Source organism: Numenius arquata, chromosome 20 (genome assembly GCF_964106895.1).
Source record: "Numenius arquata chromosome 20, bNumArq3.hap1.1, whole genome shotgun sequence".
Taxonomy (NCBI): Eukaryota; Metazoa; Chordata; class Aves; order Charadriiformes; family Scolopacidae; genus Numenius; species Numenius arquata.
This window is the reverse complement of record NC_133595.1, coordinates 7,126,649-7,154,529: the sequence shown is the minus strand read 5'-3', so window position 1 is coordinate 7,154,529 and position 27,881 is coordinate 7,126,649. Positions and strand designations below refer to the sequence as shown.

Here is a 27,881-nt window from a genome sequence, read left to right as displayed (position 1 = left end):
CAAGCCTTTGAAACAAACATTGCACTGGTAAGTGAATTGTTAACAATTTGGAAAAAAAACCCAGCTTCTCAAAGGAGCCCAAAGACTGCATGCCACAGAGGTGCCAAATACACAGTTACTAGAATAGAAGGGCATCACTTAATACGTTTGACTCACAGTTCTTCAAAATCTGTCAAATATAAACTTTAAAGCAAACAAAACCCCTGGTTTTCCCAAGTGCAAATAAAATTTTAATGAGAACCTAGCAAAACTACTGCAAACTTTTTGCCTAAAATATGCTCAAACATCAATGAAAACCTGTTCTACCATTTGTGGGATGACTTTTTACCGAGAGAAAAAAAGAAATTCACACAGATTTTTTCCAAAATAGCTAATTGATTCATTAGACAAAGCACCATATGGAGGCAACCTAATACATCTGTGTTCTGAACGTTAGCTTATCACTGACATGAGAAATAGTAAGTGAATGGTAAGTTAACAAGCAGCTTGTGATGATGAAGTCTGTAAATAAAGGAGCAAGTCACTTCCCTAATTAATGATAAATATTAAATCAAAGTCAGGGTTTTATATCATATACTTGTGAAGCAGCAGTCTAACAAAAACTAAACTTAATATAGCATAGCTTTAAAGAAGTAGAAACCCCTACAATTTAACGCTGACTGACACCGATTCAGTGTAAGGTTTAAGGGAAATCAATTCCTATTCCCCACCTCTACAAGGGGCCAAGGTAAAAAAAAAAAAAAAAAAAGGAGAAAACGGCAATTATTGTAAGACACACCTTTATATCCCAAGTTCTATTATTATCATACAATAAAATTAAATGTATATGACAGAAGTTCCTAGTACTGTCAACAACAGTATTCATTTTTGTAGTCCATATTCAGTCAGTGGCACAAAGTCCAGTTGGAGTCCAGTGAATACGGGAGTACTCCAGGGGACAATACTGGCTCCAGTCCTGTCCAACACCCTCACCAGTGACCTAGATGGGACAGAGAATACCCTTGGCAAGTTCACTGACAACCCAGAACTGGGAGGAATTGCTGATACTCCACACGTATTTGGTTGTGTTGCCAAAGAGACCTCAGCCCCTGGAGAACTGAGCAGGCAGGAACCTCCTGAAGTCCAAAGGGAGTACAAAGTCCTGCAGCTCAGGAGGAATAACCCCATGCACCAGTACATAATAGGGGCAGACCAGCTGGAAAGTATCTTTGAATAAAAGGATCTGGGGGTCCTGGTAGGCACCAATTTGAACATAAGCCAGCAATTCACCCTTGTGGCAAAGGTGGCTAATGGTATCCTGGGCTATGTTTGGAGGAGCATTGCCAGCAGGTTGAGGGAGGTGATCCTTCCCCTCTATTCAGCACTAGAGAGGCCACAACTGGAATACTGTGTTCATTACCAGGCTCCCCAGTCCAAGAAAGGCATGGCACTATTGCAGAGAGTCCAGAGAAAGGCCACGAAGATGATAAGGGGACTGGACCATTTCTCATTCGAGGAGAGGCTGAGAGAGCTGGGACTGTTCGGTCCAGAGAAGAACAGGCTCAGAGACATCTCATCAATGTATACACATAGACCTGAAGGGAGGTATCATTAAGAGCGAGTCATACTGGTTTCAGTGGTGCCCAGTGACAGGACAAGAGGCAATGGGCACGAACTGGAACACAGGACATTCCATCTGAACATCAGGAAACATGCCTTCCCAGTGAGGGTGGCTGAGTACTGGGAAGAGGTTGCAGAGATATTCAGAAGCCATCTGGGCTGATCCTGGGCAACCTGCTTGGAATAACCTATGGAAATGTGCCAACATGGGTATTCTATGTACCTAGTAATGCACCCATGAAAAGAGAACATCCTCCCTACAAATTCACAAGGATAATGGCAGATTCTAAAAAGGAGTTTGATTTTTTAATACCATTATTATTTTGAAGCATTATTAGCTTCAAAATATCCTAACTAGAGCTATACTAGATCAAAGAAACCATCCAGAACAATAATCAGATTCCTGAGACGGCAGTATGGATGTGTCTTGAAATAAGAAAGAAACAATTTATTGTCAGTGTTCTGTGTGAACAAAGCTCTAATCATAGTCTGCATTTCACCCCTACACTTCATATGGGGAAAAGATACTTCTGAACCCAAACCAAAATGTTTTGGTACGTGTTTTTAGAACACTTCAGGATAAAACAAGTAAGGGATTTCATGATTCTTGATAACCAAAAAATAAAATGAGTTTTTACAGCCATGATTGATGTCAGCCACCTAGAAAAAGGAACGCCATCAGAAAAGCATGAGTAATTAATTACTGTGTTTAATGAAAAGGCCTACTTTTTCATTTATTTTACAGTACACATCAGTTAACTCATTAAGGACTTTGAGTTAGCTGCTTGGAGGCTGAAGGAGATACCATATCGCTAATTAAACAAAGTAATCTTTCCTCTCATGATTATTAAAGACTAGCCTTTGCCTAGCAAAAAAAAAAAAAAAAAAAGATTTTTTTCTAATATTCGTTTTGTATGTGAACAAGTTTAGAGGAAAACTCAAGATATTTTAAGCCACTAACAGGCATAACAAGTTCTTACTGGGGAACACAAATACATATTTTAATTACAATGAATGTACCGAACTTTATCTACTTCCACAATTGGAAAATTGGAGGAGAAAAAAAAAAAAAGACTGTTTTTCAAGGTAAGATTACAAGGGAAATAAAAATACTCAAACTGAATGCCTGAAACAAAATTACCAGCTGCCTCTAAAATAAAAAGCAGTGTGAAACAACTGGCTTTTGCTGTTGTGCAATTCTTCCCTCTGTTGTCAAGCTGTGCAACTACATCCCTAACAGTAATGCACAATGAACCTTGTAAATATATTTAATAGTTTTTTCAAAGACATTCCCTAGGGTTAGTTTTTTTCATCTTTTAAAAAAAACTGTAGAAAAAACTTAAGGAAAAAAATTAAACACAAAAAATTATTGTGGATAGAAATGTATGAGCAATTTGTCTATTGTTCAGTGTTCGTTCCAAATTAACTCATCTACAGAAGACACTCTCCAAATTCAAATTGACCTCTTCAAAACTCGGCATAAGGGACGTGAACCTTGCCTTTGAAAATGTAACTTGGTAAAGCAAAGAAACAGAAGGCAGCACAGTCATTTTTAAATGACAACATACTTTCCCAGCACTGGGGAAAAAAGGCAATTTAAAAGACAGGCCCAACCTGCCCCTGAGCCAAAAATACTATTTTTCCATTTGAGAGTTTGGAAATGCTTGTATTTTCCAGAATACGTAAGAGAATTCATCAGTTGTCTGAAAAGTGTGGTTTACACCAATGAATGGCAGTAGGATGGCCACAAAAACCCCTATTTCCTATACATTTGGATTTACAAATGCAATTCCAAAGCCTGCTTTTATGTGATCAAACTATCATGAAATCTTTTACTATACAAAGCCCAAAGATAATTTGCTATTGCTGCAAATTACTTCTCTGACATTAATGCAACTTGTTTACAGGCCAATTACATTGCCTCCCAGCTGGACAGTATGAGAATGCCCAGTTTTTGTTTTGTTCTTTTAACGTTTTGCTGAGCAGACAAGTGAGCATTCTTTCAAAACCAACTCATGAATTACAAGTAGGAAATTGATACTGGTATTTCAGATAGACTCTGAACTAGATAAAAAGATAACAAAAATAATTACATATAAAGATAGAACAAATTTTGGGAAAGGAAATTCTGAAGAACTTTGATACTATGTTGTTTCACATATCTGGTACTTAGTATGTCCCAAACAGTTAAACTGAAACAATTAAATTCCTCTCTGAAGCATATAAAAGACATACATTGTATGGTCCGTAAATTGGCCCTTCTTTTTGTTCTGAATAAGCTGCTGCGTACAGTTGCCATTCCTTTTCAGAAGTTAGAAAACGAAGAGAGTATCCTTGCCATTATTAAAATGGTCAGAAGGTATTGTTTTACTTAATTTAAAACTGATTAGCAGTTGGGGAACTGTATCCCCATCCTTCTTTTCTTTTTTAACAGACACTAAAATTAACTACAAAGTCAGGTCAACCTCTGTGAAAAAAAAAGAATCAAGCACAATATATAAGATAGCAATAACGACAAAGGCAGTGTACTAGATACACCATCAGCAGAGAACCAACAAGGAAATAAAACTGTGTCTCATAGAATAGTATTTACCCGGCACTTATTTCAAGCCAGCTAAAATACTGTTTGAATATCCTACTCCCCACTGACTTAGAAGGGGGTCACTGGACTCCCACGTCAGAACTGGTAGGTGGAAAACTCGTCCTCCATACACACCGAGGTCTCACGCAGGATCATATGCACATCCTTCTGTTAAAGTGGCTCCATGCCATTGCAAGGTGATAAGACACATTTACAAAGACGAAGCCATCCAATAAAAGCCGAGGTAACATCTCATTCTGAAAGTGTCTGCTGCACTGGGGTTGTACGCCCCTTTGGATCAACCACACTGCTAATACCTTAGGCTCTTTTCTTGGTCTCTACGTTAAAAACCTCTTATGAATGGCAATTAGAGAATATGGATTAGCTTGTCATTAAAAATACTGATTGCATTCAAAATACATGAGAAAATTAAGAAACAAAGGGATCTAAAAAACCTTTTATAAATACAAGCTTTCACTTTCAAACAAAAAAATAATACCACCTTATATTCACAGAAATATTAGAAATAAAATGCTCAGACAATATGTAAGTTGTCTTTAAAAGTTCCCTGTACTTGTGATCAGCAGGAGGGACTGATCAATCGGAAAAGTATTGTGGGTGAGGCCACAGACGCACCTCACAGAGGCATCCAGTGGGGAAGGCAACGACGCATCCTACCAGAACAACAGGCAAGGTAGTTACTTTAGCCACCAAACAAACAGGAGACAGCCAAGGATCTGATCTAATTGTTTTTCAGGAAGAAAGTAATGAACTGATACTTTAAAAGAGATAGCTAAACGTTCAGTAGCAAACACAATTTCTTGAAAATTATTTCTTGAAAATTCTAATGGAAACATAACCCTCCGACAATCCTTGCAAACAAATGCATGCAATAACTTGGTGTGTTTCTGACAAACAGCCAACCAAAAAATAAAAGATTTTAAAAAAAAAAACCAACACCCTCATAAGATATAGCAAAATCCACATTTTTAATTGATCCAGGTTGGCTTAATATCAAGTATAAGAACTGTGACTGTTTCGGTGAGGCTGCAGTGAGCTCCATGGCTAAAGCTTGCAGCCGAGTTGGGCAATGCACAGGAACAGACAAGTATAACCTGAACCTCACGCAAAACCAAGCATCACCCTCAGCAAAGAACGGCTGCAGTTTAACCTATCTACATCGCATTCAACAATGTCTTTCTTTACATTCAAGACTGCAGCACATGTAAGCGTTGAACAGCTGAATACACTTACAATGTTAGCAAGATGGATAAATCTGGGGTTAAAATAGGATAAGAGTAGGATTCTCCCAACCACTGGGTGAAGAAATTGCAGCAGGTTTGGGTGTCTACTCGCTGCCACACCGAATTCTAGAACACCAACTGTGAGGTCAATCACAGAGTTTGAATTCTCTTCTTACTTGGGAGACTAACCATTTCTTAATTCATCGCTAAGAACTGTTAAGAATGTTACTAACAGCCCAGAATTTACTCATACATTATCTAGTCAAACAAAAAATGTTTAACAATTAAGTGAAAACAAATTTGGTATTCATGCATAAAGACAGTTATCTGCTGAAAAGTATTGATTTGTTTTAAATATACAATGATACATTTGACCTGTATACAAGGTCTATAGAAGTTTTCATAATCTTTCAAGCACACACTAACGAACTTAAATTTTCATTTTCTTTGGAAGGAGGGTAAGTATTTTGGAATGAAATCGACTAAATATGATCACATTACAGGACAAAATAATAGAAGAGAGCTTTATTTTACTAGCATTGTGTAAAAATCCTTCTTAACCAAGAAACCCCAGAAATGTGATCAGTTAAAACTTGGTTAGATATGTTTTCCCCTAGTCTCATCCTTTATCTTACATAGCAAGTTATAACATACATCAAAAAGGTTGAAGGAAAACCAGAAGCACTAACTACCAACAAATCCCCCAGAAAACATTTTAGAAGAATTCATTTTAAAAGCCCCACTTCTTGTCCCGTAGGAGACAGTTAACTGATTTCACTCCATCTGTGCCATACGTGATTTTTGAATTAAACGTATCAGAAAAAGACAACTAATGAAATACAAGTTAAAATCCTAGTCTTGTCTTCCTTGCATTGAAACCTTTCTGTAGATATGGCTGCGGCCCATCCTGTACACCTCATTTTCCCTTTATTTCATCCTTACCTGTACAATTCTATTTGTATTTTGAACTGCGATTGAACAGGTGGCTGATGATCACAGAACTACCAGAAGCTTCCAGAACCTCTGCTTAGAATGAAATTGAAATTAAGATTAGCTAAAGCCCCCGCAACTTAAGCAATGCATTTACCATGGGCTGTTCATACCCACTTCTCATGAAGCATAGAGTTCCTACTTTTTTAGGTTGTTATCATTTGTATTAAATTGATGTTATTTAAGTTTTCTTCCAGTGCATATTGAATTTCTTGATTTGCCTTCAAATGACAGGTATCACCACCTATTTGATAACATCACCACAAAAAATGCAAAACTGTTCAAAAAACCCACCAGCTATTCAAAATGGATTTAACATTTATTTCAAATTCATAAAGCTTTTATAAGGCGGCCTTCACAATGCCCTTGAAACCATTATTTGGTTCCTACAGTCTCAGTGTTTTCTGAGTCAGGTTGTTTTCCTTCCCAGCACAGTCCCAGTACTTCAGCTTCTGGTCCCACTCAAACAGTTCCATTTCCCTTCCCACGTTTACATTACTCCAGTACTAGCAGAATGACAGAAACTCAGTTTATCTATTACTTCATAAGGGTGTACTTTATCTTTCCTAAGAAATCAGGCTCTTGAGCGTATTTCTCTGACTTCTTTCCAATTTAATCGGTCGCCTGCTAATATTATATCCAGAAAAGCACGCAATGCTCAGTCTGACAGAGGACACTTTTACCTTGCAGCAAGACTAACTCCAGATCTACCGCTTTTCAGTCCAACAGATTTGACACATCTGTACCTTACAGTATTTTATTCTGCTTCATGGTAGGAGGAAAGCAAGCTGAAATTAAGTTCACACAATGCCCGTATTCTTACGTCTCAACTTCAGTTCTAAGAATTGTGCTCAGTTTTAATCATTCAATATATAAAACTAACCTGAGAGATTCTCCCATTTGTACTTTTACTCCTTCTAAGCTTCCTCATATACTATATGGATATAGCATTTATACATTTCACGAGTATAACATAAGAAGTAGAGTTTGCAGCAATATAAAGTATCACTGAACTTATCATTATTTAGTGACAGCAGCCAAATAAAAAATCTGAATTGTTTCAGGAGTTACTCATCATACCTGTTATATTCTGGATTAATGATTATACACTAATTCTAACAGCAAAATGAGTAAGTCTTTCAGCTGAGTTAATTCTTTTATGATGCAGAGAATTATTGTTTCCCAAGACAGCAACCTTCCATCCCAGAGCTTCTCATCCTTATACGGAAAATATTTGCAAAGGATACAGTCTTATGTACCTGCCCTTTCATCTGGTCTGGTAATGGAAAATTATAGTGTTTAATATGTTAAAATATTTCAAATTAATGATGGTATTTGTCTTGCAGCTTTTGGATGGGGGCTTTCAACTCACCCCACAGAAGAAAGGAAGATAATTATACCAGATCTGCAAACTTTACACACTGCTTCCCACCTAACCTCCTTTTGATTTCTACTGTGCCCTCCATCATCCCTGTATAATACGAGATCTGCTGTGTAAAATCATGTTAGGACAGCTATGCCTTCTAACAAGTTTAAAGAAACATTGAGATAGCTTGTAGCGCTATTGTTAAAAACAATGATTGCACCTTGAAATTAATGGATCAGTTCCAATCCCAGGCCTATTGTTTCAGGCTCTACAATATCAATTTTATCACTGTCTGCCTGAGGCTTCCCTTTCTTTGCAATCCCTATGGGCAAGAGTAGTTTTTATCAGAGTTGACAGCCTAAAGAACCGGGAGTCCTGTCCTAGTCACAGGGCACCTGTACCTGCTTTACTGAAGAAAGTGGTAGATTCTTACCTAAATTATTGGAAGAAGCATATAATAGCATTATTATTATTATTATTATTATTAGCATGTTATTGTAAAAGTAAGAGGACCATACTAAAATCTTGACGTTTTGCCTTCAAGTAGTTTCTGGTTTCCTATTAAATATTTCCCCAGCTAATAACTAAAGGACAATCACTTACAGATGCGGAAGAATTAGAAATGCAACTTTAGAATTACAAGTGAGGTGCTTTCTAGTCAATATTGAGAATCTCAGTTTTTGATTTTTCCACTAGCCAAGTCACTACCTTCCCCCTGTGGTTTAAGGGCAGAACTGCACAGTCTGTTCAAAATTAACTCTTGCACTGACAGTGATGATTAGGACTCTCATGCCTCTCCTGAAAACCACCCTTTCAGTATGCCTCAAGCTAGCTGCTTTTTTACTTCAGGAGATATATTTACCATCCACATTTGTAGTAACAGCCAGTCTTCAGTGGCTACCCAACTGCTAGCACTACTTAGTCTTACAAGGCTTCAATTCTTCACTCCATTTCAAATTAGCAGCACCTGAAATCTCTCACAAAATGTGGTTTTCTCACACAGCAACTAAAAATCCAAGAGCTGTTGAAGAGCCCATTTACCCGCCCTGCAGGCCTCCGTTGTTATTCCTGTGCCTCAGTTAAACATTAAAGACCATAACTTACATAGAGCAACTAATTTTAAAAAGTATTACACAGCATCCCAAGCATAATAATATATAATTAACCTTGACCATATCATTTAAGAGGTTACACATTAAATAGATCTTTCAAGCTACTGCAACAGACAGGCCTACTAAAGGTTTAACAGGCTCGCAGATGTCCACTAATTCCAACAAATAACACAAAAAGCTTCATCACCTTCTTGCCAATTTAGTTACCCCAAATGCCTTTATATCAGAAGTGGATTCACCAACTTATGAGAAGTATATGGCTTGGAAGGATGAGAGATAACACTGGGGGATGGAGCTACACATGACATTCAAGAGAAGTTTTCTAAAACCAGGTGACATCTTTCCTGCATGATTATACATTCAGAGCAATAGCTAAGGCAGGGGGTGGAATAAAAAAAAAAAAAACAAACCACAGGCTATTTGTTATGACACTTACAAACTAGCTCAAGTACTCGTTATTCCATTGCATTTTTAATTTATAGTTTATGAATTGGTACTCAAACATCTGCTAAGACATCCCGTACCTTAAAGTACGGGAAGATATCAAACCCCACAATCAGATGTGTGCTTTATAATTTCATGCCTCAGTTATCAAAAGGGAGGCCTAGCTCTGTATTCTTCATTGGATGTTTCATAGCTAAGGAAAATATTGAATTTTAGAATTAAAAACATTCACTGATTACAAGCAAAATAGATCTTGTATTACAATTCTGCTTTCAGTAACTTACTCTGTCTCATAATCTGTATGAATATTTTTCAAATATGCCACGTATGAAAAAAAAAAAAAAGTGGTACACAGTTAAGGCGACAGAGGAAGAGATTTCAGGTATTCTTGAGAAACTATGACACAGCTATTTTCAATTCCTAAGCAACAATATATCTTGCCTTAAAAATACTACAATTTTCTCTTCTCTCAGTTCAGTCACCAAAAACCAGGCGAGGGTTACTAGCAGTTTCAAAATTGCCTAATTATCCAGTGCAATCCAATCTATGTTTTCAGAATAGTCTCTATGGTCGCAATAGTTCCTTTCTTCATTGGGGGATGAAATTGGTTCACGTGCTCTGAATAACCTAATCACTGCTGCCAATACAGTAACAAATGAAGGGAAAAACCTGCCTTATGAGCTAGAAAAATATTTACAGGCCACACCACTGTAAGCAAGAAGCCTTTTAGAGAGATTTTGTAGTATCAGACAGAAAATAAAGCAAACCCAAGTATATATACCTAAAATAAAATAGCTCACAACAATAATTAGGTTAGTAAGATACCTTTACTCAGCCCTATGATGAAATTTTCAAGAAAGATGGCTTGTGAAAAATGAAGTCCAAACACCTAATGCTAAAATACTGAGCAGATAAACAAAGAGCATAAGAGACATCCACAATACAGTGTAATCATCACCAAAAAAAGAGGCAGCAAAATCAGCCAGAATATTAGATAATAAAAACATAGTCTACTGTCATACTAATGCTATAAGGTCTTATACATCAAGAAGGTATTCATTCTATTTCCTGAAGCGTAAAGGTTTCCCAGTCTGTATTCTTCTATGTAATGAAGCCAATAGCAAAACAACCCTAAAATTTGTTAGCACTAGCAACCCAAATCCAAGATTAATTTTAACATTAAATACACATACCTATTTGTTCAGATGTAAAAATGCAGTACTAGCACAGTTTATCCTGACAATATTAGAAACTAAGTAAACCTTAATTCAAAACAATTATTTCACAATTAAAAAAATCCATCTAAAATAACCCACTAAACACAATTAAACAAAAAGGCCATAGAAAATGATGCTTCTAAATTGTTAAGCTTTACATCAGCAATCTTACAATAAACAGGCCCTGAACACATACCGTCAGGGTTTTTTGGATACATTTCTTTCATTAATCTCCCTTATTAGCAGCAGCAGCATCACTCACTCTTCTGTTCTTTTCCTCCTAAAATACATTCCCCAAGAGTCCTTTCAATGCAATTTTATCAGCGTTTCCGAGAGGTCTCTCAGCCACATCCCTACGCACAAGAGGCAGCAGGAATCTCTGCATTTGTAACAATCTATGGCTGCAAAGGAGGGTGGCAGGCAAAGCAACTGTATCATAACCAAAATGCTGAGTTCTATTATCTACTGCACCACACGTACACACACACACACACACTGCATCAACGGCCTCAATTCATAACAGCAATCACAATAATGATACATAAAATCTACAGAAAAAGCATGCATTACTCACTGGATTTTATTCTTTTGCTTCTTCAGCATCTAATTCTTTACGCTTTACAATGTAGTAGGTACGAAATGAAACATTTTCCCTTTATTCCACTGATGCCGCTGTTTGAATACCATTAGATACCAAGGACAATAGGCAGGATCAGCTCGAACATTAAGAGCAAATATTTAATGGAAGACTGGTTCCCCCCGTCTCTCCCTTTCACATCTCTGCCTCATGTATCCAGGCACGGGTGGTACTGGCTCCCTTGAGAGGCTGTAGCTTGCAGCTGAGGCACAAACTAAAACATGGCATGGATGTCAAGGAGCTGATGTCACAAAAACAAGTATTTCTCTGATAAAACCGGCAATTCCATTAGGGAAGTCCTACAAATCGATAGAAATTGTTCAGCTGAACGTGCTTTGTTATACAATGCACTGCAGCACCGAGAGTGATAAATCAGATCAAGATCTGTCAGTGTAAATAAGCTGAGACGACAATAACTAAGTTATAAAACTGCCAATCAGATCCCGCGCTTTGTATCAGGGTATCGGGAAGGCTATCGCTTAGACGCACAGAAGAGAAATACACACCTCAACCTTTCAGAAACAACCTTGTTTAATATCAATTCCAAAAGAATAGCTGACCTACTAAAGTAAAAATATTTTTAAAATATAAAGACTGGCCTAAAAATCTGCCATCTTTATCAGGAAACATTGCGATAAAGTACCCAAGGCTCCAGGCCAGCAGATGCTAGAAACGCCTCCAAGAGGTCACATTCAGTGTCTGGGAAGAGATGCAGGATGTTTGAGAAATCCTGCCACCTCACCCACACAGCGGTGCTGCCACCCCAGTCCCTGGGGACGCGTTAACTGTCTCGTTCAAGGTAAAAGGTGCCGTTTCTGCAACAGCAGCTGCACATCTATAGCGGGAGGTGGGTCTGGTGCAAAAATAAAACCACCAAAAAGTGCAAAAATTCAGGAGCAAAAGGAATAGAGACAGTACAAGTTCAGATGCTGGAGATTGCAGACTCTATCTTGCAGACAGCATCACATCTATATAAGAAGGTAGGTTCTTCAACCTGAAAAAAACTTTTCTTAAGGAATGCAAATAGAATTGAAATATTAGTCCCATGGTTTATTCCATTAATGGATTACGTGCATTTATGTCAAGCTTTGCTGGCTGGTACAATCTCAAAACCGTATGAACTTCACAAAGGTCCAGGACAGCTAGCAATTATATCATTAGATTTCAACATAAATGCAAAACGTTCAGTATGTATTTCTGCACTCTTCTTTCCAGTTTCTTTAAAACCATAATGCTGTGGAAGAAAAACCTACAATTCTACAGAAATTCACTGCCAAATATTTGCAATTCAGAAGATCACATACTATTAGAAATAGTCGCTCCGTGATCTAATATAAACAAGTCTGACCAATGAAATTATTTAGCAACTGAAACACAAAAGAAACTATTTAGCAATTCAATAGTTTTGTGTAAAAATTCCATTTCAAACTGTCTGCAGTTCTGTAACAAACCAGAGGTCCACACTTAGAGACTGCTAATTTAACTACAGGCCCATTTTGAACAGAGCAACTAGTTAACTGTTTATTTGCCTTTGGAAATAACTCCAGGCAAACTCATAAGTTCCTTTGTAGTGTAAGCATGATGCTCTACAAAAGCAAATACATAATAGTCTCATTTCTTAAAAGGATTTCCTATGAATGTAACTCTGATAAAGCCACATAAAATGAAACAAGAAATTGAACCATACTGAACATTTTCTGAATTAAGGACAATATTTTAGTTCTGTCAAAATAAATAGTCCTTTAAACAAACTATATCACCACTATCAATAACATTTCAATACAGTCTAAGTGCAACGCAGAAGTTTGTTGCATTCCTTTAGCTAACATGCAATAATGCTGAATGCATGACTTTACACTAAATTAGCACCAATACATTTAATAAGTTTGTTGTAAAACAATTTCAAAATAGTTACAAGTAGGCCACAATACCAGATTTCCATGCAGGCCCCATGGATGCAAAGAGGTAACAGGCACCGAATTAATTCACTAAATTTTGAGAAACCTGACCACAAATCACTTACCGAGCACATCCTACGGAACAGGCTTTTTAAACAATCCAAGTATGATTCACCATGACCTGTAAAACCACGCAGGGAGAAATACCCTACAGACAGAATATCCAGGTCATCTGAGCCACACTAATCTATGCGCTTCTGTAGTTTGTCTCATGGCTCCAGATAACTAAAACACCTAGCGAATTAACACAAAAAAAGCTTTTGTACTAAAATATCTACACTTTTAATGAGATCATTAAACTGCAGTGAACTTTGTTATGCCACTTTATTTGCAGAGATACCCCTTTAAGCAACAGACTTTTCTCTCCTCCAGTTAGCTTACTTTTCTTGACAGTATTTCACATTAGTTTGAGTTGTCACAAATAAGGGCAAATAATTCTATTTGGGACTAGCACCAGTCTAGGTGGGTACAAGACAAGTATTTCCTCCGTCCCTCTACACAGCTAGAGGAGCAGAAGCAGAGCTAAAGTCTGCTGGTTCTTTCAGTTCTTATATTGGGAAAGCAGAGCAGCCCACGTGAGTTCACTCCCTACAATTTTCATCCAACAAGTTAGAAGAGAGAAAAAGAGAACAAAATAGATTTCAGCATGTTGTGAAATAGCCCCAAACACTGTAGTGATGCCAGACTTGATTGTTCCATTCTTAGTTGCAGAATTAACGGGGGGACCCAACGCAAAGTTAGAAATTTAAACAAAATCAACCATTCTGTCTCCACTGAAAGACAGCTGTTTCACAGAACAGTCTGAAGACTTATGATGGAGTATTAACACCTACATTTGGCAAAATCTGCCCTGGTAGAACATCACAAGCATTCTAAGGGCAGCCAATCCCCAAATCCATCACCACCTCTTTTACTGCAATTCTCACAAAAGTCAAAGGCACACAAGACATTGGACTACCAAACACCCTCAGGCATCTTTACTAAAATAAGATTTGGGAAGAGTAACAAGATACAGGGAAAACCAGAACTTTTACTGTTGCTAACAATATTTTCTGTAGATACAGAGGTTGAATTTTTGTCTGCCAATGCCAACCTGACACCTTTCCAGGGAAGGGATTCACTTTAGGACATGACACCTTCTGTAACTCAGGTCCCAGAATAAAGCAGTGTTCCTTGTATACAATTCACATCAAGAATGTATTTAAACCTACAGAACTAAGACCACTCTTTCCACAATGATCTTGAAAATTGAGCCTGAAAATATTTTCCCATAGGTATTTTCAACCTATTAAGCTAAAATGGAAAGTGACAGCATAGTAAAACATTTTCAGCATACTATTTAATAGTAAATAAATTTTCAACATACAGTAAAATATAACTACACAGTCCTCACTTGAATTTTAACTCATGGACAAACAAGTATTGGAATCCAGTCTTATTTGCTTCAACATTCAATAGAAGTACTGTACATTATGTGATATAACAAGATGGACTGGTTGCCCATTTCCTTGTTGAAACTTCAGCAAAAATAATTAGAATCACGTACGCTTCCTCTGGAGGCTTATCTACCTTTCACAAGATTTTTTTAGAGATTTATAGCCTTTTTATTAAAAAAAAAAAAAAAAAAAGTAAAAAGGCTGCATCTCCCTCTTCTTCAGTACATCACTTCTTTTCCCTGCAAGTTAAGAAACCAGAAGAACCACAAAAGCAAAGGACCACAGTCAAATACGCATCTAAAATCCTGACCTCTTTTCCTCCGAATGTATCAGCTACTGGAAACCAGTATTAATCCTCAGAAACATAAAAACAGTACTATGATGTTGATTTATGTAAATTCTCTGTTGACAAAGTATCATTTTACATTAAGAAACCACAAAACAGACATACGTAACACTAACTTATGAAAATCTTTCAATATATTTCTTTTCCATGTGACTGAAAAAAATTAAGATAAAATTTGATGACATTTTAGTACTCACTGTCTTCTCCTGGACAAGGCATGCCCGGTTTCTCTGGAATACTTGGGAAAACTGAAACAAAAAAACATTAAGATTTTTAAGTGAAAAGATTCTCAGTAATACTTTTTCCTTACAAAGACAGCTTCCGGAAGACTTTTTCTGCCTGAGAAGTAACATAAACAATATTTGGCTCCATATTGGCAAGATCTTACACTTGACTACAGCATTAATAAATCTGTGCAGTTCAGAACTTGAAGCCCCCCTCAAGGCCCACTGTGCAGGTTCAGCTTTGGGCTGCACTCCCAAAAGAACACTTCCTTCTTACAACATCAAGCTATAAGGCACCAGCTACACAAAGAAGAATGTCATTAGACAAGCAAAGGAGTTGTTCCAATCTCGCATTAAGAAGTTATTAGGATTATCAACAAAGGCATACAGGTTCTTGAACTGTGCAATACTTGCCGTGAATAATCAGCCCTTCGTCTCTGTTTTGACAATACAAACGGAAGGCTTCTTCCAGTTCCATCTGAGATGAGATGGTACATGGGTCACCTAACAAAAAAGCAATACAGAAGCAAATTTATGACTGAAGAATTAAGTGGAGAATTTCAATTAGTCAGTAAGAAATATACCAGCCTCCAGGATTGGTTTTCTTTCAATCATTTAATATTAAGCTGCCATTTTGATCAAAGCCAAAATATACCAACACCATTTTTTTTCCTTCTAATTTTATCAAAACTGAGTAGATAGAATTATACTATGTTGGTTTACAAGGGGACAACAATATACCAAAGTGAACAGATATGACTAAAGATCTTTACACACAGCAGAAAAAAAGCAATCACTTCCTACTAACCTGAAAATTTAAGTTTAATTCAAAATCAATTTACCCTTTGTTAAATGGCCCACTATCTTACTACCTTAACTTCACTGACTACAGAACCATGTATAACTTAAAGATTATGAAGGTAGATATAGATTCTAGTTGAGTCTCTCTTGTTAGACCAACGGAAAAGCAATCTGTGATTGAGAAGTGCAAAAAGTAAGATACACAGATGAGAGTTACAGATGGGATACAAATAAATGTAAAATTCATTTCCCTCTAAAAGCCTCTAAAGTTTTCAGGGTTAGCCTGTATGTTTTGAGGAAAATAGGTTCACGGTTTTTAACTTAGATTTAGAAGAAGAAAAGTAAACAGAAGGAAAAAAATAATCATGAAAGCTGCCTAGCCACAAAGAATCCTCTTTCAGAAAAAGATATATTAAGCCTTAGCTTTTACGACTTCGTCTTCTGTACTCACATTCTGTAGTAGCAGACTCAAAGTGAGCTTTTAAAAGTTCTCAAAAAGGCAGCATGCCAGCCCCAACTTAAAGCATATTCTAAAGAGTGTAACTATTGAAATAGACAAAACAGAAAAACCCACGCACCCCGAACTACAAGATATCAGGGTGAAATTCACAGGGAAAAGACTAAAATAAATGGAGACACAAGCATTACCACACACTAAGGCCTGCGCTCAAGCACCATAACTTATCCACACCCCATTACCTTTTATCTGTGACATATACCATTAGTTTCATATTAAGAAAACATGCAGGAATGCATGTATTCAGTCAGACAAGAGTACCCCAAAAACATTATTAACGAGTAAGATTTGGAAGACTAAAAAATACCTGTGGTATGGATATGAGCATTTAAGCAGTGAAAATAAAGTAAACTTTGTTTCTTTGAAGCCCTGAATGAAAGACAGCCCAAAGACGGACTTCAGGACATGGACTTCAAAGATGGACTAATAGGATGGACTTCAGTGTGATTTGGAAGCAGCACCATGACATGTTGGTGATGTTTCATAAAACACCCACTGAATTCATTTGTTGGTGCCACAGAAACAAAGCATTGGAAAAAGCTTCTTGGGACAACTGGAAGCCAAGCCAGAACACAGGCATTACTGAGACCTACACGTCAAAAGATGACCTTTCCAAGGTACAAATACTAATCAGTTCAAGCGAGGACATTTTTACTTAAAGGTCTGAATTGGAAGACAATACAGGAACAGCTCTCTGGTAGACAGAAATACTGTTTTTAACAGCCCACGATAACCTCTAGATCAGTGGTGTCTCAACTTTTTTGATGGCCCATGCACATCCCATATTTTTACTCATGTTACAAAAAATTACATCTCAAAATATTAACAACTCTTTTAAGCACTTTGCTGCAAGATAAGCAGCTAACCCCTGAAGAGTACAAAAGTTTCATAGTCACACCCCAACTTAGCACAATGTTCACAATACTTAGTACTACCTAAACCTCTTGGTTTTATAAAATTAATCACACTGGTGACAGGGTTCAACAGCGCCAAGTGCCAGGTCCTGCCCTTGGGTCACAGCAACCCCATGCAGTGCTACAGTCTTGGGGCAGAGTGGCTAGAGCTGCCTGGCAGAAAAGGACCTGGAGGTGTTGGTCAACTGTCAACTGAACATAAGTCAGCAGCAGCATGCCCAGCTGGCCAAGAAGGCCACCAGCATCCTGAGCTGAATCAGGAACAGTGTGGTGAGTAGGACTCAGGAGGCAATCGTCCCCCTGTACTGGGCACTGGTGAGGCCCCACCTTGAGTGCTGTGTCCAGTTTTGGGCCCCTTAGCACAAAAAAGACATTGAGGGGCTGGAGGGTGTCCAGAGAAGGGCAACGAAGTTGGTGAGGGGTCTGGAGAATAAGTCATATGAGGAGCAGCTGAGGGAGCTGGGGTTGTTCAGCCTGGAGAAAAGGAGGGGAAACCCTGAAAGGAAGTTGTAGAAAGGCAGGGGTCTGTCTCTTCTCCCAAGTGACAGGTGATAGGACAAGAGGAAATGGCCTCAAGTTGCACCAGGGGAGGTTCAGATTAGGAAGAATTTTTACACCGAGAGTGTTATTAAGCATTGGAACGGGCTGCCCAGGGAAGTGGTTGAGGCACCATGCCTAGAAGTATTTAAGAGACAGGTTGGCATAGTGCTTAGTGACATGGTTTAGTGATTTTTTTTTAGCAGAGTTAGATTGATGGTTGGACTAGATGATCTTAAAGGTCCCTTCTAACCTAGACAAATCTATGATTCTATGACACCCTGGAGCAGTCCATGCACTTCTGGCTCCAAATCCTTTGCTGCAATAGCTTGTCTACGAATTATGCAGTGGATGAATTTCACATGCTGTGCTCTCACTGTAGCCTAACCCAAGAATCCTTTTTTTTTTTTATTCTATTCAAATCAGCCTCTCCATCAGTGGAGACTTACATGGTTTTTCCATAACATTCTTTTATTAAAGCTATTTACTGTTAAGATTGTATCTTTCCCAGTACATTTTTTTTCCTTCAGTGACTCATAAAAAACTACATTTTATCTCATTACTGAAACAGAACCTAGCTGAGACATTAGAAGCAGCCGTACTTTCATCCAACCATATAGCAAGCCTCCCACGCTACGTAGTTGTTTTAATACTTATTTCTTCAAATCTTCAGCAATAACTTCTATGCATCTTCCAACAGTATTTTCTGACAAATGCATTTCAGTTTGTCCTCTTCTTGTTTTCTGTATATTATTCCAGCCATATTTACCATGACAGGAAGAATGAGTATTTCCCCCAATGGTAAATGGCTTTTTGCCTTCTGCTATTAAGTAGCCTCAAAACTGGCTTCTAAAAGTTTAACAAAGTTTAGTGAAGCTGTGTAAAGTACCAAAATCGGTATGACAAGACTTAAGAAGTGTGTGGGGGGGAAAGAGGTAGAGGTTGGTCTTCTTGCTCTGGATACTTAGTTTTTAACTGCATTGCTAATCATGATGGCTTCATGCTATCATTATCTATTATCTCAAAACACAACATACACTTAGGGTGAGGTTTGTCATTAAAAATAGTGGGTGTAAACACATATTTCAAATACTGTTCCTGATAATTTTCAATCTTTTTGACTGACTTGTTGTCAGATCCAATTATCTTGTAATGTGGCTGACAGTTCATACTCAGGAGCAGGAGACGTGTCAGCTCCACCATTTTCTTGTTGGTTGCTTGCGCTCACATTCGCAGCATTACCTTGTGAGGGTTATTTTAGTTAAAACTAGATAATTAATCCTTAAATCCACTTAACCAGGCACACGTGAACTACAGTACGTCACAAAACACTGAAAGCAAGCAAATGAGTAAGGGTGCCACTCTCAACCCCTGCAACTTTGTGGAACAACCACTCTTCCCTCAGCACACCCTGCCTACCATATGTGACGTGACCATATGATATATGGGCCAAGTGATGATACCAGTTTTGATTCATATATTAAATCAAGTAAAGCTTAATTGCTTATTTTTTAATAATATTGTTATTTTTTAAAAAGATGCACCCTAGGGTGCATCTCATTCAAAGGTGAACCTGTTGAATTTGAAGCGGCTGCGTGGAGACCTAACGCAGAACTGTCACATCCTCCTTGTCAGGGGTAACACGCTGTAGCTCATGGGCCAGTAGTTCCAGAAGTAGCGTGAAGTAAATAATTCAAATTGTGAAGTTAGTTTTAAGAGAAGTCCTCCTGAAGCTTATTGACAAGGATGGGATTACCTCAGGTCTCTAAACCACCTATGATCATTGTAGATATAATTTAGGAACCACAGAAAAAGCATCAAAATCAGATGCTAGAGTGTGATTTTCATGAAAACAGGGAATACATAATTTTTATTCTGCGTATGGACGTCAGTAGAGACTGCACGTGGACACAGGACAGACTTCAGAGTCAATGAATTAGTTAATAGTACCTTGTTTCTTGTATTGAATTAGCTAATAGTACCTTGTTGATCTATAAATACTGCAATAACGCAACATGCAAGACAGAAGAATTATTTGTACTGCAAGTTAACAATCCATACTCCTTATATGTTTATGGGATTTTATTACAGCAAGTTATTAATAGTTGAAACAGTTTTGGATCCTGTCAAAAACAGAAATACTAAAAAAGCCCAAATGAAAAATCATTTTCTTTGTTAGGTTTTCTTTATCCATTAAGCCATCAGCAATTGTTGCTTTAAATTAGTTCAAAGAGAACATCTGTTTGTGAAATCAGTCAATGAATTTAAATTACATGTGGCAATAAATGGAAGTACTCCCTCATATGCAGAAATAGGGTAACTCGTAGAACTTGTGAGGACTGAGGGCAGCCGAAACAGCAGATTGGTTCTAACTTAGCTACTTAGAATGAGGAATTAGAAAAAGGGCTGTAAAGGTAATCTTGATGTTTTGAGGCTCATTTCTTCAAGCTCCTTGCTTTATGAACCCTGGTATTTAGAAATGAAAATTAACTCCACAATATGAAACCTGTTCATACACATTTCCTCAATGCCCCCTCTTTGTACCACAATCACCAACAAACCCAAAATGCCTAAGTAGTATTTCAGTACAATACCTTCATCATCAATCCACTTGAGGGTAATTGGCTGTTCCTGTTGTAAATTACACATCTCATGCACTTCATCACAAAGTTCATCATAGCTCATTGACGCATCCAAGTTTGTTATCAGGATGTCCCTGCACGAGATGAAACCATAAGCTTTTGTCAAAAAATACCTGCATGAGCCCACACATAGCAACAATTTCATCTACATGTAAATTAATAAACTTCACAACAAACAAAACACAGCTGAAGTATGCTAAATAGCATCTATTGCAGATGCAAACACTAACAAGATTTATTGAAATTATCATTATCTCAATGATATCCATGCTCCTTTGAGATTTACTGTGTTTAATTTTAATGTCTGTATAGCCACATTAGGCAATCAGGGTACAGATAAGTGAAAACCATTTGCTGTTTAACACTAAAGAATCCCATAGGACACTTTTATCAGGTATCTGAAATCGGACACTACAAAATCATATGAAGAACTAACGACCAGTAAGTTACATATGAGCAGTTATAGCATGAGAAACATTCACACTGATAGATTAAATGCATCACCATTTAGAACCAAAGTAACATACAGCAAACGATTCTGCATCACCGCTCTATTTAAAGGAAGTTATTTCAAGTAACCAGGTATAAACCAGAAAACTAAGAAACTGAAATAATGAAGTGACTTTTGCAATCTACTTATGCAGTTATTTATACTATGCTATGTTAGGAACTCTGTCACACCCAGAAACACGAATACCTAAGATACTAGGACTCCACAGAGATAGACTCAACACTCACGTGTTTCAGAACTTCCTCATGCTTTGATTTTTAACTGGGATTTCAAAACTGTATATTGTACTATTATTTTATTTTTTAGCAGCTACCTAAATGAGCTTGTCCCCGATTCTGAAGTTGTCCAGCACCAATAACTTCCTGCAGTTTGTCAAATTTGTTCAAAAGACGAGTGTAGTACTTTAATGGGCATACTGAGATATTTGGTTATACAGTCTATAACACCAAAAATATCCACAGAATTTGATCAGTAGAACAAAACCAAAATTCATTGAGTTTGGAACTCTTGTTTTATAAATTGACATGGTATAGATTTCACAGCTAGTGGAAATTACTGAATATAGTGCTGCAGGAGAAACTACAGTTGTAGTTTATTATAAAACATTATAATAATTACACATGAATTCTCGTAGTGACACAACTATTACCACCTCCTCCATTTCTGCGCAGACAAGTTCTACAGACACACTCCTTTGACTCTGTAACAACAGTACCTGCCAGCAAGCTGTCCCAAATTGCTTATATTAAGTATTATTTGTGTTTATGGTGCCTTCCCTTACTGAGGGAAGGCAGCTCTCCTATTCCTGGTTCAGAGAAGCACGCATACCCATGCGTCTCAGAGAAGTACATCACACAAGTATTTGAAGTTCAGATGTTCTTTTCAACCTGGGCCTATGCATGACACAATTCGAAGGTGCAGGAAAAAACTATGGAGCATAAAATAATTACTAGTAATGGCAAATATAGCATACAAATCTTTTACCCAGAGTTAATAAAGCAGTTTACATGGATCTATTAAATAACCATAACCACGGTGCAGGCTAAACCCCAACAAAACCCAGTTGACCTACATTAACCACTATGAACACAGAAGTTACTGAGCAGCAGTAACAATAACCACAGTCCCATTTACTTTCATACACAGATTTCTCAGAAATTCTACTTCAAGTAGCAAATTTCTCTATTTTAAAACACAAGTTTTGACATGAATTCTCACCACAAAAAGCTTATCTATATTTTTACTAAGCAAATTTTCATATGAAAGTTTAACCCAAAGATAAATGACCTGTGAATTAGTTGATTCTACTAGACTTTCAATCTACAGGTGGCAAAATGAAGACAAAAATCAAGTAATTAGACATAAGGAGAGAATTCAAGTCAGTAGCCCAGCTAGAAACTGAAGTTTACCTACCTGATCTGACATTAACTACAAAGCCACCAACACCCTGGTTACTCTATCACTAGGTCAGACCATGAACTCCTGCTCGACATGCTTCAAAATTAGACAGGACACAATACATAGAAGAGAACATGCTGACTTACCCTCTATAGTGTGTTTTCACTCTGATGAAGTCTTTGTTCAAATCAATTTTTGAACCCATTCTGCTAGGCATGGCCTGTATTTAGCAGTCTAAATGAAGTTATAAATATATAGAAATAAGTTCATTCGAGACAGGTAACTCCTCTAATTCTAAAGTGAACAGCTTCACATGTGAAATACACGTTTCCAGATGATTTTCAATCCAGCTGCGCAGAAAGAAAACCAGAATACAGATGAATATACACACACTCTACTAAAAAAACAAGTTGTCTCAAACTCTATAAACACAAATAGCTTCACACAAAACAGCAAAAAAATCAAAATGAAAATAATCAAGACCATTGACATGCACAGAAGTTAAATGAGATCAGTTAAAAATATTCTATATTATTTAGTTTTACAGAAATATCCCAAACATTTAAGATTTTATTTTTTTTTTCTTAAGTAAAACATTCAACAGTTCTCTCTTGGCCAAAAATACTCCAAAGGAATCTCTACTTATTCATCAACACGGCTTCTGGCTCTTTTCTTCTAAAGAGCAGAGTATTTTAGTTCAAAATAGCTTTACAACACACGGCAGACTGCTATCAGTTAGTGTTGGTTACAAGTTTACCCGAGAAAAGCAGAAGAGGAATTCCAAAGGGCAATTTAGGTTAACTTTACAGGCTGACAAACATCTTGTTTCTTCAAAATTACCACCTCCCTCCCTCATATATATGCACACACACACATACATATTCAGACAGCTCCCTAACCCCCCTGTCCGGGGAAGCAGGGCCATAGGTACCAGAGGCTGCCCCTTCCTCCCACCTGCTCCGACCGAGGGAGGTCCCACGGGCGCCGCTTCCCTCAGCGAACCCAGCGGCACAGGGAACGCCCGCGACCTGAGGGGACGGGGCCCAGCTCTTCGCCCGGGTCCCAGCGGCGCTCGGCTGCACCTCCACGGCCTGAAGTTGCTCAAAGTCCCGCGAGGAAGTTTAGGTTCGGACTATCGGCTCCCCACCGCCCTCCCTACCGGCGGGGCGCTGGAGAACGAGCGGCGGCAGAGCACGGTAGGAGAAGCCGGCGGTTCCTCCACAGTTTTCCCCTCAGCCGCCCACCCACCCACCGCCCCGCCTTACCGACCCGCTCTCGCCAGCGCCTGTAGCAACGGCGCCACCGCGCCGAACATGGCGGACTAAGAAGGTTAGCGCCTGCAGCCAATAGAACACCTCCTACACTACCTGTAAGCCAATAGCAAGCTCCGACTCACCTGGAGCCAATCCCAAAAAGGATCCCGCCCATCCACGGCCAATCATAGGCCGGGAACCGTTACCTGAGGAGCAGGAGCGTCTCAGCCAATCAAAAGCGAGGGAGGAAGGGGTAGGAGAACACCTGCAGCCAATCGGCGGCCAGCGCGCCGCTCCCGCGGGGGCAGCGGCTGAGGCGAGAGGCGCGGAGGGCTGAGGCGATGGCTGAGGTGAGAGGCGCGGAGGCGGTGGGGCCTCACCGGGCCGCTGCCGGCCGCATTCCGCCTCGGCTCTGCCGGAGGGTTTCAGTGCCGTGGCCGCGCAGCGCCTCCGAGACGCCGTGGCGGAAGGAAAGCCCCAGGCGTGAGAGGGGAGTCCGGGTGCGACCGTTCCCGCGCCATGGGGTCAGCGAGCCCGCGCCTCTACCCTCCTCGGAGCCCTCAGGAGAGGTAGCGACTCTTCCCGGCTGCCGCAGGCCTCTGGCTCCCCGCTGTGGCCTCGCCGGGCGCAGGACCGCCTGAGGGCTGGGCCGGGGCGGTGCTGAGGCGAGGGGTGGAGCAAGAGCCCAGGAGCGGCGGCAGGCGCCGGCCGGGGAGGCCGGGCTGAGGAGAGGGACTGTCCCGTAGCGATCCACAGGCACAGCTGACGCTTGGTCTCTCTTTAAAAAAAACCAAACCCACCTTCAAACAACAAACAAAAAAAGCTCACCCCCAAAACAAATAGCCTGTCAGCACCTGCGCCCCCCTCCCCGACCCAGTGTCCCGGCTGCCGCACCCGATCTGTCAGAACTGCTTCCTGAAAAACTCACTTCCACAGGAATATAAGCCCCCGTGAGTGTAAATGCGGCAACCAGCCTTGAGAGGTTTCATTCAGAACTGTTAAAGCAGGAAAAACGCGGCCAAGATAATAGAGAAGAAATACAATGACGAAGATAAACAGTATCAGACTTCTCAGCGGCTAGACCAGAGGGGAGAGAGAAAAACAACGAATAGGTTGTAGCAGCGTTGTTGAATTAACCATGGTTTCACAAGACCAAGTCTGTGCAACGGTTAATGGTCTTAGCTTTGTAAAGTTGGGCTTTTTCCTAATTTATATCTGTCATTGGGCAACAGTAACCCACCAAATTTGAAAAACAAACTAAACCAAGGTGTCACAACTATTAGATTTTTTTTGACTTCCTGGAGTTGAGCGGTCATAATCTGTATTTTGAAAATGGAAAAAAAAATAAAAATCGATTCTTAGTCTCCTACCATTACCTTGTGTACACCTACATCAAGTCCTTTTTTGACACCATTTAGCACTTTCACAATATCTTTTGGGGGGGTGTGTGTGTGTGGTGAATTTACATGGATGGAGCCCTGAGCCTTCTTTTGATGTTTCTACAACCTTCCAAAATACAAATAACTAATAGTTAACACCAGTTTAAGTAGCATTAAAGGGGCAAAACTTATTCACATCAGCCTAGATGTTTTCTCTGACACCAAGGAAATGTGCCGAATGGTTTCATTTATCAGTCTTTAATCTGAATTATTCGTGTGTCCACTGTTAACGTTATCTTAGTGGGAACTATCAATATGGTTTCAAAATGGCCCTTAAATCTTCATGTGTTCTAGATTTCCTCTGCTTAAAATGGAGAACATTATGTAAGATATGTCTACAAACATAATTCTTTCAAGGCAAGCTAGACTTTGATCTCCCTGTCATGTCAATTAGATGACTTGAGCTCCTGGGGTGGTTGGGTTGGGAGATAAAAGGTAGTGCAGTTCTTCAGAACTGTGATTTGAGGTTTTGTGTGGTTTATTGTTATTTTTTCCTAGGACAACTTACTGAGGGCGAAAGATTAGGTACATTTTCAGTGCTTGAAGAAAATCTCAGCAATAATTGTGTTATGTCTTGCAGAGATATTTTGTAGTTGATCACTCGGTACTAATGCTGTTATTTTAGAAGTCTTATTTTGAGTTGGGTTTTTTTTTTTATTTTCTTATATTACAAGATTGTTTAAACACTTTAATTTCTTAATTGATTCTTCCCACTTCTGGGCAGATGGCGTTTTTTGGAGAAGAAGTCGGCTTTGCTCTGTGCATTAGCTAATAATGTTCTAACTGGTTTGTAAATGCAATTTATTGTACGATTGTTGTTTCTAGCATATTGTTTTTAGAACACAATTGATTTCTGTTGTCCTAGAGCTGTAAATCATGAGAGTATTCCTGAGCTTTCTGAGCTTCCTTTTTTTTTTTTTTTTCTTTTTTTCCAGATGGCAGGGCATTGCACTTTTATTTTCTACTAAACCATCCTCAGCTTAATAAAAAGTTCTAATAGTGCTGTCCACTACACCTAGATTTGAAGAGCTGACAGGCTCCTACAGGTAATTTAATTTAATTCCAGGTTTAAATGAGATATTTTTTGCAGTTAAAATTTTAGTTCCTTTTTAAATTATTATCTCTTTGTATCAGTTCTTTTACTCTGAAGAGCAGACTATGAAGTAAACTGATCTGTTTAAGAAAGAGGAACCTTAAAAAAAGTTTTTCTCAAGTATTTCAGTTCGTTTTTGAAAGTAAGTCCTATCATATCTAGCACAACAAAATAGGAGTTTCTCATTCTTGCATTCCTTTTTTTATATGATGAGCTTTGTCGAATCACAAATCTCTGACACATGGCCTAAAAGAGTTTTTTTAAGAGGTGAGATAATAATGATTTCCTTACCACTATTGGTAATTAAGTTTTGTAAGAAAAAAGGAAGAGTTCCCTCCTACTGGAAATAAACAGCGGATTTGACTTTCTGGTTTGTTTTTTTAAAAGTCATTGTGGCTTATTAGCAACCAGGGTCAATAGCAGCCAATACTAACCAGGAGCTGCTGAAGTCTAGTGTAAGTTATCTTAAGGAGGACATACTTAATTTGCAGAGATTTCTTAGTTGTCTCTGACACTAACTTTGAAGCCTGCATCTATTTGAGCATGTATATCTGCGCGTTTCCAGCAGATGGCAAGATATTCCTAGGCAGTTGTCTGGGAAACACAGTTGTATATACCATGCTCACGAGCACTAGTTCTTTATTTCAATACTGCAGGCTGTTAAGAACTGCTCTTTAAAAATTAGTTTAAAGGGAAAAAATTGTTTGGGGTTAATGATAGGATTAATCTAAAGTACTGCTTCAGGCATCAGATCCTTGTATTATATCTATTAATCTCACTCCAGTGCAAGGTCTTTCTAGCTAGATTTTCCTTTTTAAAATTCTAAAAAACATTTGCCACTTAATGGGTTTGGAAACTCTTAGACTATGCAGTACAGCTGTTTTGGTGCCTCTAACACGGGTGTAACAAGCTTCCTTACCTCCGTTTTCAGTTGGCACTTTCAGTCTTGAAAGTAACACGCTGCGGTTGCATAGGAAAATTGTGTTGTAGGGATATACGTTCCTGCTGTCTCGGGCCATTATTCAGAGAATAATTTGTCCTTCATGCTTAAAAAAAATGAAGCACCTAAATACCTCACTGAATCCACAGAATGAAACCAAAATAATTCCTGTGGCTTGGGCTGGGTTGGACACTAAATGAAAGATGGATGATTGGTTCAGTTCTACCTCAAACCAGAACATTAATTTATTGCAGGCTTCACATGAAGAAAGTAGTGTCTTTTAACCTTTTCAGTGAAAGGAATTATATTCCAAAATATCTCAGAGCATTTTCTCTACATGCACCACTCAAAATAAAGAACTAATTGTCAAGTGTAATTTTATACACTACAGCCAGGAAGAAATAAGAATATTTCTGGATTAAAAAGTTACCTAGCTTGGTGAATACTGTCAAAATAATTTGATATCACAGATGTAGTACTTGTAACTAGTATTTTGGCACAATATCTTCAAAACCAGAAGAAAGCACTAATAATGTACAATGTTTTTCTGTTTATTTTTAGGTGAGAGGGAACCATTTTCACTTCAAGCTGGACTTCAACATAACCAAGAGACACAAACAAATTTTATCTTGTCGTCTTTACTCATCCTGCTTAAAATCTGTAAGTAACGCATGTGTTTGAA

The 27,881-nt window shown here is 38.5% G+C and overlaps 1 protein-coding gene across 5 annotated transcripts in view; it reads right to left on the bottom strand.

The window, feature by feature from the left end:
- Positions 1-24,356, bottom strand: part of PRKCZ (protein kinase C zeta) — a 49,591-nt gene extending 25,235 nt beyond the window's left edge. For 2 of the 5 annotated variants that reach the window (XM_074161750.1, XM_074161755.1), the window contains exons 1-4: positions 22,621-22,691; positions 20,518-20,639; positions 15,569-15,658; positions 15,128-15,178 (exon numbers count right to left, since the gene is read on the bottom strand). In XM_074161750.1, the coding sequence (XP_074017851.1) occupies positions 15,128-15,178; positions 15,569-15,658; positions 20,518-20,639; positions 22,621-22,691 (334 nt within the window). Of the gene's footprint in view, positions 1-15,127; positions 15,179-15,568; positions 15,659-20,517; positions 20,640-22,620; positions 22,825-23,428 lie in introns of those variants that run through there. The other 3 variants (XM_074161751.1, XM_074161754.1, XM_074161752.1) reach the window with 3 other exon arrangements.
- Positions 24,357-27,881: the final 3,525 nt, after the last annotated feature.